This window comes from Rhamphochromis longiceps, linkage group LG16 (genome assembly GCF_057381845.1).
Source record: "Rhamphochromis longiceps isolate RC_006_pf linkage group LG16, R_longiceps_female_GT1.1, whole genome shotgun sequence".
Classification (NCBI taxonomy): Eukaryota; Metazoa; Chordata; class Actinopteri; order Cichliformes; family Cichlidae; genus Rhamphochromis; species Rhamphochromis longiceps.
In genome coordinates, this window is record NC_140572.1 from 37,760,398 (window position 1) to 37,773,054 (window position 12,657).

Sequence of the window (12,657 nt, forward strand, 5' to 3'; positions counted from 1 at the left end):
CTAAAAGTTCAAAACACTGTGATTCTTCAGTGATGTGTAACGGAGTGAAACATTGGAAATTTGATATTTGCATCTGTTTTGGAGCTGAAACTCTGCAGATAAGTGAAAGATTCCTAATTAACTGTAAATTTATTGAATATTTTAAAGACAATTCTGCTCTTTGTTGCACTCCTTTAAGCTCGGGGCACCTTTTGCTTGTTGCTAGGTCAGATCTGGATCCACTTTCTTCAATAAAATTCAGCGACGGCAGGAGGGAGCAACGTGATTGGTTTAACAGTCTAATGAACTGACTCGATGGGTAGCTGGACAGAGGCAGAGAGGAAGTGCCTGAAGCCATTAGGCAGAAAGGAAACAACAGCGGTAATCGGAAGGATCGTCACGACAGCTTCCACATTACACGCCTAGTGCATGTATAGAGAGAGGTGGCTGAGTGTGCGCATGTGTGGGAAGGTGTGCGTGGGTGTGCTTGTATTACTCACAGAAATTGTTTTGCTCAGTTTCAATCACTTCACATTTAGGTCAGAAACTGTTGCCCACGAGGTCGCGTTTTTAACTCAGTGTGAGCGTTCGGTTTTGGGTTAGTGTTAAAGGTTTAAGGTTAGGCTCGGCTGAAGTTCAGGCCAGGGTGCGTCTACACTATTAATTAGTGAAATGTCCACTAATGCAAAGATAAGCAGTGTGTGTGTGTGTGTGTGTGTGTATTAACATCTCCATGCAGACACGCAAGCTGCCCTGCATTTGTGAGTAACCCTTCAGCCTGCATCACTGAATTCGTGTGTGTGTGGTGAGTTCTGGGTCACAATAACAGCTGGGGGCACACTGCCTAGACAGTGAAATTTGATTGGTCGGCTGTGTTTCCATTGGCTGGAATTTTACTACAATCTCCATAGCAACAGGGCTGTAAACAATAACAACAGTAGCACATCATTTTGTTTTGACATTTCCGTTGTTTATATTTTATGTCTGTTTATGTGCTTCGACTTTAATGGCGGCTACTGGCGTGCACGCGTGAGCCTTCCATGTTCGTGTACATGTATGTGTGAATGCATTACATGTGCCTGTGTTCTCCATGCAAACCTACTCCTCACTCCATAACACACCCCAGTAACAGGAAGGGTTTGCAGCCAAGGCGTCCTCTAAATGTTCAGCCAAGCGAGTTAAGGCATTGAAATGCTAACAATCCAACAACACAGGGCACTGAAACTGAGCGAATCACTGAACTTTCTTATAACAAAGACTTCAGTGTGAGCTTCAGATTCACAAAGAATTTTTTTTTGAATTGGAAAGATTCAGTTTAATTTAATTTTAAACTTTATGCTCCTGAGAAATCAAGCCTTCCTCTTCCAAGAAACAGCAGGGCTCTCACCCCAGTAAACAGTGTCTCGGTGCAACGATGTTTACTGCTACTGGAGGAAAAACAGGACAGAAGAAATCAAATAAAATGAGAGAAAGGTCAACGAAGTGAACGGATGAATTACATCAAAGCAAAAAATAGTCATAAATTCAAATTTTGGAACAATTTAAAAGAAGAAGAGCTGTGGTGAATATTTTTTTTTAAAAAGAGGACAATGCATAAACTTAAAGCTCTTCTCAAGAAGTTTCTGTCTTGTTTTGTTCCACATATTTTTGTGCCAAGCAGTGAGACTATATTTACCCGTAAGTGGAGGCCGTGAAAATGCAGGAAAAGAGGAGAAGAGAAGCTTTTTCATCTTTCTTTTTCATTGAACAGAACTGAATGTGCAGGTGCCAAAAACAGATATAAATTTAGATGGTTCTCCATGAGGGTATACAGATTGTCTAGCATACACTCACACACAAAATCGAGTCATCCACACAACCAGACGCTCAGTTGCACCTTCCAGGATAACAAGATCTTGTTAGCCGTATGACAACAGCTTGAATTTTCCAAATGGCTCCATCATTACTGCCAGAAAAGGCTGGACACACACACACACACACAAACTAAGAAAAGTCCTGCAGAGGATTCATAGGAGTTGGATTTAAGTGGTTACATATTAAAATTTGATAAGTAGAATGAGTTAAAAGTATTTCTCATATCTCAAATAAAACGTTTGACCATTTAAACACAATAAATGTGTGATTGTAGTTATGGCTAAATACCCAAACAAGGTATTTGTAATGTTTTAATGTCAGCCTAACTGCACACATCATCAGCATTTCCAAACCACAAATGGCAGAAACTGAGAAATGCGATGAACAAAAAATGCTTTTCTTGCTCATTAAGCTGCACATTACATACATTTTACTGAATGAACTACAGTAATGTGTTGGAATTATGGAGTTAAGATTAAAAAGAGACACAAACGAGTGTTTACACGCAAAGAAAAAGAGAAATGACTTGATGATAAATTCAAAACAAAGTAACTGATTCACAAATCTGCCTTTCTCTTTTTTTTTGTCGCTCTCTATTTCTCCCTCGGGTGCTTGAGTGTGAACGCTGACACTCATGTTCATCAGGTGGACTCTGTCTTGTGTAACAGTCACACACACACACACACACACACACACACACACACACACACACACACACATGCACGCACGCACGGAGGGAAAGACAAGAAATCCCAAAACGCTGGTGCCAGCAAGTGAGAAACACCAACAAGCACACGTGTTGTGTTAGTAACCTCAGCCCTCTGTGTGTGTGCATGTGTGTGTTTGTGTGTCTCAGGGGAGCAGGGCTCAGGACTCAATTAAGCAGGCATGTGTGGAATGCTTTCAGGGGGAACGGGACAAGATGGCCATGGGGCCGACGCTACGCGCCTCTCTGTCTCGCATGCCCTTGATCTCAATTGGTCTCGCTTTGGCTGACCCGTAGCAGCGTGAAGGGGAGCCGTGTCGGATACACACACTTCTACACACACACAAAGTGCCATGAAGGGAAGAGATGTCTTGCCTGGACAGACTAAAGAGCTCTCGAGGGTCCTCGGCTGCGTCTCTTGTGGTTTTCGCTCTGTCTCCATTGACACCAGGGAGATAAACGAGTCTTGGTCGCCTAATGAAGCATGTTCGATCCTCTGCTAGCTTGTAATACAGTTACTAATAGCCTATTCATGGGTGCAGTTCTTATAAAATCCTGTTCACTCACTGTTAAGGCTGCCCGCGTGTGCGGGTCATTTACAGTGATAATGTCCTTTTTGGGAGTGCTGGATAGACTTTATGGGTGCCGATGAAGAGGGCTTTGTCAGCCGTACAACAGTGTCGTACTGGGGTTGTCCTGGCAGTTTAAATTCTAATTTAATAAATGTCATTACAGGTTATTAAGCTTGAGTCTGCAATCCGTGTCACCTGGGCTGGAGCCTATCGCAGCCAACACAGGGGGAGAGGCTGGAGGATGACAAAGGCAGGCATCCACACAAGTCAGAAAAAAGTATGTTGAGTGACTGTGGCTCAGGTGATAGAGCGGGTCACCCACCAATCAGAAGGTCAGTGGCCCCCTGTCTCCTCCACTCTGCTGGTTAAAATACTGAACCCCACGTTGCCCCGATGCATTGTGGGATGGGGTGTACTTGCAGGGACTCCATCAGTACCAGTCCGTGTCATCATGTCTTTGGGCTGCTGGACGAAACTGGAGCAGCCTGGCTTAGGTAGAGCATGCAAACTCCACACAGAAGCACAAATGTGCTAACCACATCCGCCCATGATTCAACCACTGAATACAAACTGTTCAGTATCAAAGGATCTTTATTCTCTTTATATATATATATATATTAAAAAAAAAGAGCAGCGTAAGTGAAAACTTACCAGTTTTGAAGATTTCATAGCGGAGCGAGAACCCCGCCCCCTGGTGGGCGTAGTCTGACACAAACTTGATGTGGAGCGCAGGCCCTGAGGATATGATCGGCGGGGGGGCGATGTTGCTGCAGTGCTTCCCCAGTAGGTCAGCTGACTCTGAGTTCCCGTCATGGATCTCTACATAGTCATACCTGCGACACACAAACACACCTCACTAAACACCTGGGCAGAATTTCCAGTGGCGATTCAGAGCTCGGTCGCAGGCAGAAACACACATTCACCAATCACGTTCAGCCTAAAATACACGAGTATATTCGAGAACATCTGAAAGCATTACATTAGTAGACTGATGAGGTGTTTAGAGGAGGAAAGGAAATGATGGTTCAATTACAGGAAGAGAAAACTGTTAAATTCCCCACAAGCTGCTTTTACTCTGATCTTATTAGTTTCTTCTCCTTTCTTTTTTATTTGGCAGGCATCACATTGGATTTGACTGTAAAAAGGAAGCAAAGAGCAGATTGTTTGCATCTATAAGGGGCTAGAGGGACTTCTGAAAGCACAGTTACTATCAGCGGCGGCATGGGTGTCATCGCGATTCAAATAAATACAGCAGAAGAAGCTGGCAGTTCACATATGGTGCGAGATGAAAAGCACCACCTGCGTGAAGCAAAATAGAAAAAGAAACCTTCTGGTTCCAACCTTTTTACTTATATTCTGCAAACCACGAAGCTCAGCTGTTGGAGTCTGTAACCGACTGATCACAGACTCCAACAGCTGAGCTTCGTGGTTTGCAGAATATAAGTACAAACAAAAGGAACGTGTGAGTAATATGGCGAGCACTCTTTTATTCTGCATGATGTCACACACAATGCAGTTTAGAAATCCCCACAAACAGATTCCCACTTTCACACAATATATTTACAAGTTTGATGGCTTTCAAAGCACAAAACAACGCAGCACTTAAACAGCGATCGATCTGTTTCCCATAAATCACAAGATTTCTGGTTAAAGGGTCAAAGTCACAAACGTACACAAAAGCCAAACTGTTTGAACCGCGAACGGACACGAGGCCCTTTGATGGTACAAACTGACTAATGTGGACCGAATGACTCTGGTTTACGTCTCGCAGAAATGTGAGTGGATCGTGTTTGTTGCTCGGCTTGTTTTCAAAGACAAATCCACATTTTCAAAAGGATTTAGGTCATGTCTGTGCTGTTCCCTCCGGCTGTGTTTATGTTTAAATAAGACAGGAAGCACTGCGATACACAATTAACTACAAATAATCAAGATGATCAACAACTAAATGAAAGTTTCCTTGTTTTTTTCATATCTGGTACTTTTTAATAGCGCTGTCTCCGAATTTCACGGTTATTTTCAATATTACACATTTATTTGCTACAGATCAGCAGATGGGTGCGAGCAAATGTTTTTTCCTCTGTAAAACGCTAGTACTGACTGCACATCTATTTTTATTCTTTTTTCTTTCATGTTTTCTGAGCACAAATGTTACGGCCCATCTCCGGAGCGGCAGCAGGAGCGTTGCCTCTGTGTCTGAATACCAGAGACACACCTGCCTGGCTCTAAAATAGCTTCCTCAATAGAATTTCCTCCAGCAGCTAATTTTCTTACAGCAAAACAAAACTCTGGCTGACCTCCCCCTGTAGATGTTTGTCCATCACATCGCCTACTTCTGACCACATGAGTCACATGAATTGCTTCAACACTGAGCTTTCAACATTTTTCTAAAGTAATCAAATGGACACGCTTCCATTTACCCTGGAGTCTAAAAGGTTTATACATTTAAATACTTTACAGTGGAAACAGAAAACCTCCCAGTGAGACAGTGGATTAATGGATCATTTACCACTGCATATTAAACATGCAGTACAGACATATTAAAGTTAAAAACATATATAAGGCCAGTTGGTCTTTTCAGTATTTGTCAGCATGCATTAGTAATGCGCATTAAAGTTACACTCATGTTGTTACTTTGTTACAAACGTTCCTCAGCGCTCTGCAGGATGCGCACACATCTGCACTAGCGCTATGATCAGCTGATTTCAGTTCCCGTGCAGGGAGGAGTGAAAACTACAGCGTGGTCTACAACTTTTAAGGGGTCATGACGTGAGAATTATTTTTATTTTTATTGTATGAAAGGACAAGAGTGTGATGGTAAAGTGCAAACTGCATCCAAAGAACCCAGACTGGTGTTAAAGCAGAGTGTATGCAGACCCCAGCATAGCAGCCAGAGCCTGTAATTAAACAGGTAACGACGGCAGTGCTGAGCCGCCACACTCAGCGCTGAAGCCTCCATTACAGCCTGTAAATGCTTCTGCAATAGAAATGCAACGACCCTAAAAGAAAACACTAGAAGAAAATTCATGTCCTCAGAAGGATAGGGATTCGTGTTGGTGTGTCGGACTGTAGCCTAAGGTTTATATTGTTAACTTCATATGCTATAGTGCATTACAGGCCATGGTATGGAGTAATGTCACGTAATGTAACAGAGTACTTTTTCCAGGAATAAAAATCCATAAGCTTTATTAAGAAAAACTCCGATGCTGGCCATGAATGCTGCTGTTTGTGGACAAAGAGGCCAAAACACATTCACAGATAGATGTTTTTTGTCATTTAGAAGGATAGTGATAACTCTACAAAAACTATTCAGCCCAGACTCTAAACCTCATAATGAGGTGCCAGGATTTAAGAGAGACACGACCTCTGTGGTCGAAAAATGTGTGACAACGTGACAAAAACTCCAGTTCGCCAAATGGGCACTCGGGGCCGGCTCCATGCACTCCCATGTTAAAATACTCCACTTTAGAGGAGAAAGGCCTACAGACTGATACAAAAACATGACTGTGTCTGAGGTTAAGTGTACTCACAGCATGTCCAAACAGTCTCTGCAATCCCATCCATCCATTTTCTTCCACTCATCTCTTAAACTGCAATTCCAGTGATTTAATACTATGTTACTTAGCCCTAATTAACAACTACAATGTTAATTAGGGCTAGCACTCATACAATGTATAAATGTGATAAATGAACCTGATAAATAAGCACTTCCCTCATCCGAATATGATTACTTCTGGTTCCAAATTGAAAACAAATACTAAAATAAATGCTAAAAGCTTCCAAACAGGGGTTTGCTAGCCCACAGGTGAAGTCAAGGTGGCGGTGTCCATCTTTTAAGTACAGTTTATGCCTTTAACTCTAGTCAGCGCCTTCTAGTTTGTGCTCCTTCTCATTACTTGACACATCCTGCCATAGTAATAGGTGGTACATTTTTTTACAGAGTAACATTTTCAGCATGTTATACTCTCAGCGAGCATTTTCCAACATGTTCATTCGCCATAACATTTGCCTTGTACAATAAACCCCACGAACAATAGCGATGAAGAGCAGTGTGTGAGCGTGCAGTCTGACAGGTGAGCCACCTCCCAACATAATGAGGGTCACACACCTCCCACTCTCCCATCATGCTTTGTGAGGAACTAACACAGTTATGACGCGAGCTGTCAGCGCACTGCGAGCATGTGTGCGCGCATCTGTGTGTGTGGATGCGCGCGCACGTGTACGTGTCAGAGTTCCTGTCATATTTCCCCAAGAGAACGCCTCATTGTGGTGACAGTTTCCTCCTCCCCTCTCTAGCACTGACAACTTTGTCTAACAGTTACTCACACCAGCACAAGATCTCCTTTTCTCTCTTTGTTCTGGCCTGCGCTGTTTCTAGTGATTTCTATTCTTTTCTTTCTACTGTCATTCTTTCCTCTCTTCCTCTGCGTGGCTTGTTTTAATGTTGTCAGGCACATAACCAGTGGCTAAGAGCCAGTGTGTGGGTAAGAGAGAAGAAGCAGAGATGGTGAAGAAGGATTAGGAGAGCTTTTACATGTTTTAATGTTTAACTCCGCTTCATTAATTGTACTTATAGGGGAAAAACATGAGATTACGAGCGAGATACATAGGCAGGTGGCAAAAAAACAAAACAAAAAAAACAAGATGATAATTTTTCCGAGGCCCAGCTGTCCTCGAGCCGGCATTATCCACTTTTGGAAAGCATTTTGGAAAAAGCTCAGTTTTCAGGTGTAGAAGCAGGGTCAAAACGAAGAGGAGAAGATTTGAGATTTAGCCGGTGCAGCGTGGATGTAGTCTGGGAGGGAACATGACACTGCATTCACTCTGCCAGCTCCACACCTAAGACAGACAGAGACAGGTGTGCTTCGTGCCAGCCGTCCTCCCTCCAGCTCTGTACTTACACGACTACTACACGCTCGCATGAGACCTGCTTCCATGCACATGTAAACACATGTACACACACAGAGCCTGTGGCCATGCACACTGATCTATAGAAGGGTTCCCAATCTGTCTGTGTGTAGGAGGTTCACAGCTTCTAACAAACTGTTTAATCTTACCCCATCACCCCAATACATTTCACTGCAGGCCAATCAGTGATGTACTGAGACTTGCCACGGGGAATAACACGAACCCCAAATGTGCTTCTCCCACACTTCTCCCTAAAATGTATTTGTTAACGAGCTGTTTGCATAACATGGGAGGGAACACTGGAAACCAGGACAAGTGAGGATTGTGAGCACAAATTGAGCTGTGAAAGAAGGCCTTAAACCACCTCTAACATTTGACATTCTGAGAGATTTGTGTGCCTGCGCTTGTTTGTGTTTTGGGGATGTTTCAGAAACGAGAGAAGCCAAGGCTTTTCCAAAGCCTGCCTGCCGGGAAGCAAGCGAAAGATTTGGATACAGATGAACTTCCACCCCTGATTCTTTTAATTGCCTTCCACACATTCCCTCTTTTTGGGTTGGGAGTTGTCTTCTTACACCTGCACGTTTCTTTCAAACATCAGGGGCGCCCTTACAGGCAGATGGAGCGTCTGTGCAGCACACACGGCCGGTGACAACAAAGAGAGCTGAAGCCGGGCCAGGTGGGCGTTTAAGTGTGACAGGATTTTCGCGGAGAGGGAACAGAGAGGACAAACGCCTGTTAAAGCGTTGGTGCAAATTCAATCTATTAAATGTTTTTTGGGGGGATGATATGTTAGCTTGATAGGCTTCTGAGAAAGTTTTTAAGGGAAATGACATTAACTTCATATTCAAGCAATTCACACGTGCATGCATGCAGACACACTTTGCAGCTTTAGTCATGTGAACATTGCAACGGACTTTAAGCTAAGCTAAACATATCGGTGATATTTTAAAGTGGTTCAAAAGGAAGTGAATAAAACTATCGACTCACTGTCAAGACAAGAAATAATTATAGGTTTGGTGGTTTTAGCAAGCCCCTGGGAATCACAAGTGCTTCTTGCAACAGCGCATGTCCACAGCCTGGTACGCTTAGAGTGTTTTGCTCTCTATAGCCACTTTACCCCTTCATAATAGCTCTCCATGGGCTGTACTTTTATCATAAACTTTATTGTGTAAAGTTAAGAGCATGGCTGCTTTGGCTGGCTGCTGGATGCTGACACAGTAGCTGTCTGCTGTGCTTTACCCTCGCTGACCTGCACCTTCCAGCCACGTTTGTGGTTTATTATCTTTTTAAAGCATTTTCAACACAAATCTTAAATAATGCAGTTTGTTGTGTGTTTCATTGTACTAACGGACTTTCAATAAAACCTGTGCCATGCTTTCATTTCCATGATACTCAGCAGGAATTAGCAGCTGTGTAACGCACTCATACAGTGTATGGATGTTCCTTTTTAACCAAGCATGCTAATAAGTTAATGCTCCACCATTTCCAATAAATATGTTTACTCCGGAATAAAAAGATGAGATTGAAGGACAGTGAACGGGCCCAGGATCAGATCCCAGCGTGCCGAGGAAGGTCCGGTTCGTTGGAACCAGCTGCCCGCTGACCTGAGATCAGTTACATCTGTGCCAACATTCAAAAACAAACTCAAACCCTGTTTGTTCACACAGGTCTGCACTCAGTAGCTGTGTGTGTGTGCGCTTGTGGTTTTCACCACTGTAAGGTATTGTAACACCTACACACCCGAAGTCAAGGCTTCAAAATGTGAATGCAAAAACCAAAAGGTGGTGCTGCAGCTGCTCCGCCCATCTTTTTTATACAGTCTGAGGCTAAATGTCGAAACGAAGTATTTGTAAAGCGTTCACAGAACGAAGGAAAAGATCATGTAGCGCTCCCACTTATTTCTTATTCGAAATATTCACAGCTGATTGTTGTGGCTCCCTGCTGTGTGCATACCTGTGTGCATACCTGTGTGCATACCTGTGTGCATACCTGTGTGTATACCTCTGTGTATACCTCTGTGCATACCTGTGTGTATACCTGTGGAAACGTAAAGCAGCAGTGAGTTTGTCACCAAAGCCGTTACCAGAGAGTAAGGAGGATGACTGACTTCACTGATATCATGTAATAGTACTGTTACTGCAGACAGCTGGACAGTGTGAGTTTGTGTGTATATATATAAGTGCGGATGTGTATGTGTCCACCAGTAGTCTCCACGACAACCAATCGATTCCTCATTATGGCTTTAACACACATTGATCAGGCTCAGTCCTTCACTACTGCACGCACACACACACACACACACACACACACACACACACACACACACACACACACACACACACACACACACACACACACACAACCACACACAAGATTAGCAGGGACACCTTCAGGGCACCGGGGAGTGTCTGTAAATCAGAGCACTGATATTATCATTATTACCTACCCTACCTTGAGGCGTGTGTATGTGTGTGTGCGTGCTTGTGTGTGCATGTGTTCATGTGCGTTTCCTAAAATCACTCAACAAATCTTCTAATTTCTCTTTCTGTAACATCAGGTCACTCAAGCAGTGGAGGATAACTTAATCCCACCTTCCACTGGGGTTGAAGTGTCTGCTTATTAGTTCTGCACTGGTTATGTACTCGAGGCATTTTCTCTAGTTTGGAGAAGAATAACCTGAGAAAGCAACACTTTGACACTTTAAATCGTTGTTGTTTCTGGTTTCTTACTTTTATAGAATCTGAGGTTTGAGAATCGAGAAAAGATCACATGGAAACATTTGAAGAGACAAAACTAAACAGAGGAAGTCTCATTAGTTTGTGACTGTGAGGCTTCACGCTGCACACACTCTGTGTGGACTGAGCTCGTGACAAAACATTTATGTAGGTCTCGTCAACTGGCTGCGTTGCTCACCATCCAGATGTGCTGCCCTGCATCGAGTCAGCACGTGAACGTCATTTTAGCACAAATAGGGCCCTATACAGGAGCTGTAAGTAACTGCAGATGTTGTTTATTGCTTCAGCATATAGAAGCTGTTGTTATTTGGTTGAGTGGCAGATGAGGGATGAACAAACTACTATGCAGCAACAACAACGAGACCCCTCTCTCTACAAATAAATTGGCAGCATGGCCGTGATCCAACCTGCAGGGGAGGAAGGCATCCGCCTGAAGGTAGTTTTCCCGTCTCAAAAGCAGGTAAATAAACTCAAACTATGTGTCGTGGCACAGATTCAGGCTCGGAGAAGAACCGTCAGCTCGTCCGTGTTGGGATACTTGTCTGGACGTTGACTCTCCTGCTTGTAGTGACTGTGATGTTAATTCAAACTTGCAGGCAGCTGCTAAATGCCCACAGCTGGTAATTGAACAGCCACTGTCACTCCATATGTTCTTCCTCCCTCTGTCATATAGGCTTTTCATCCCTCTTCCCACCTTTCTCTTTCTGCCATCCTGCCCTCAGGCTAGTGTCACATCACATCACTCTCCCTTTACTTCGTCTCTTGGTCGCGTCGCTGGGACTTTTGCTCACCAGACAGGTGTGTGTGTGACAAAATAACAGTATCACAATACTACTGATTTAGCAATGTTTGTATTTGATACACCTCAGATTGAAGAGAAGAGAAGAGAAGAGAAGAGAAGAGAAGAGAAGAGAAGAGAAGAGAAGAGAAGAGAAGAGAAGAGAAGAGAAGAGAAGAGAAGAGAAGAGAAGAGAAGAGAAGAGAAAAGCTAGCGTGAAGTGAAATGATTGATTGAGGCAGAGTACAAAGACAAGGTCTAAATCATTAGTGAAAGCATTAATGTCGGCTGGTGCTTCTCTGTCATATAAATCACTTTTTAACTCACTGCTTTACTTCGTGCTTATTGTTTAAGCCATGCAGCCGTGAAAACGGTGATGTGACTGTCTGCCTTTTACACGCTATAAGGGTTTATTCTAGAGACAGAATCCACTCCCAGCATCTGCTTCTGCTCCTTATGCAGGTTTATGGAAGCCTCATGCTGCATGTCATTTCAATATTAGCAGATAGCATCTTAACAGGGTGTGGTCCCGCTGAATAAGAGGAGGCTGACTTAGAAAAGGAATTGAAGTGATGTATAGGCACGAATCATGAATAAGAGAGAGCAGATGCATTTAAAGCATTTAAAGGAAGTGTATGTTTTCTGATATGCGATGCTCAATAATGATTTGGTTTAGGAGGGACAAAAAGAGGAGAAATTAGCTGGAAACAGAGAGAGGAGACTGGAGAAGATGAACCCAAAAGGAGAGAAGAGGATAGGTAAATGGAGGTGGATAAAAGATGATAGATGGGGTCTACTGGACGGCAGTGTGAGGGTGGGAGGGGCAAGGAAGGGTGAGATAAATAGTGCGAAGGGAACGGGAAAAGGGCCAGACGGGAAGAGGAGAGGAGGGAGCTGTCAGGATGATTTGAGTTTGCCCCCAATGGACCCTGACGCTGCACTTTTCAGTATGTGTGTGTGTGTCTGTGTGTGTGTGTGTTCATTCCAAAATAGAGATCTTGCTTTCAGCGACAGAGCAGTGCAGTGAGCTTACAGGAAGCTCTGAAGCAGTGAACCAGCTGTTGTCTCATACGGTAAACTTCAGGAAGCATCTCTTTGAAACTCTACCTGACAATCCCAGAAGTTTCA

The 12,657-nt window shown here is 43.5% G+C and overlaps 1 protein-coding gene across 4 annotated transcripts in view; it reads right to left on the reverse strand.

Moving 5' to 3' along the window:
* The window catches only part of LOC146651636 (neuropilin-2-like), a 93,949-nt gene that overhangs the window by 65,023 nt on the left and 16,269 nt on the right, over positions 1-12,657 (reverse strand). For all 4 annotated transcript variants that reach the window (XM_085384163.1, XM_085384162.1, XM_085384160.1 and 1 more), the window contains exon 3: positions 3,763-3,944. In XM_085384163.1, coding sequence (XP_085240289.1) covers positions 3,763-3,944 — 182 coding nt within the window. The remainder of the gene's footprint in view (positions 1-3,762; positions 3,945-12,657) is intronic.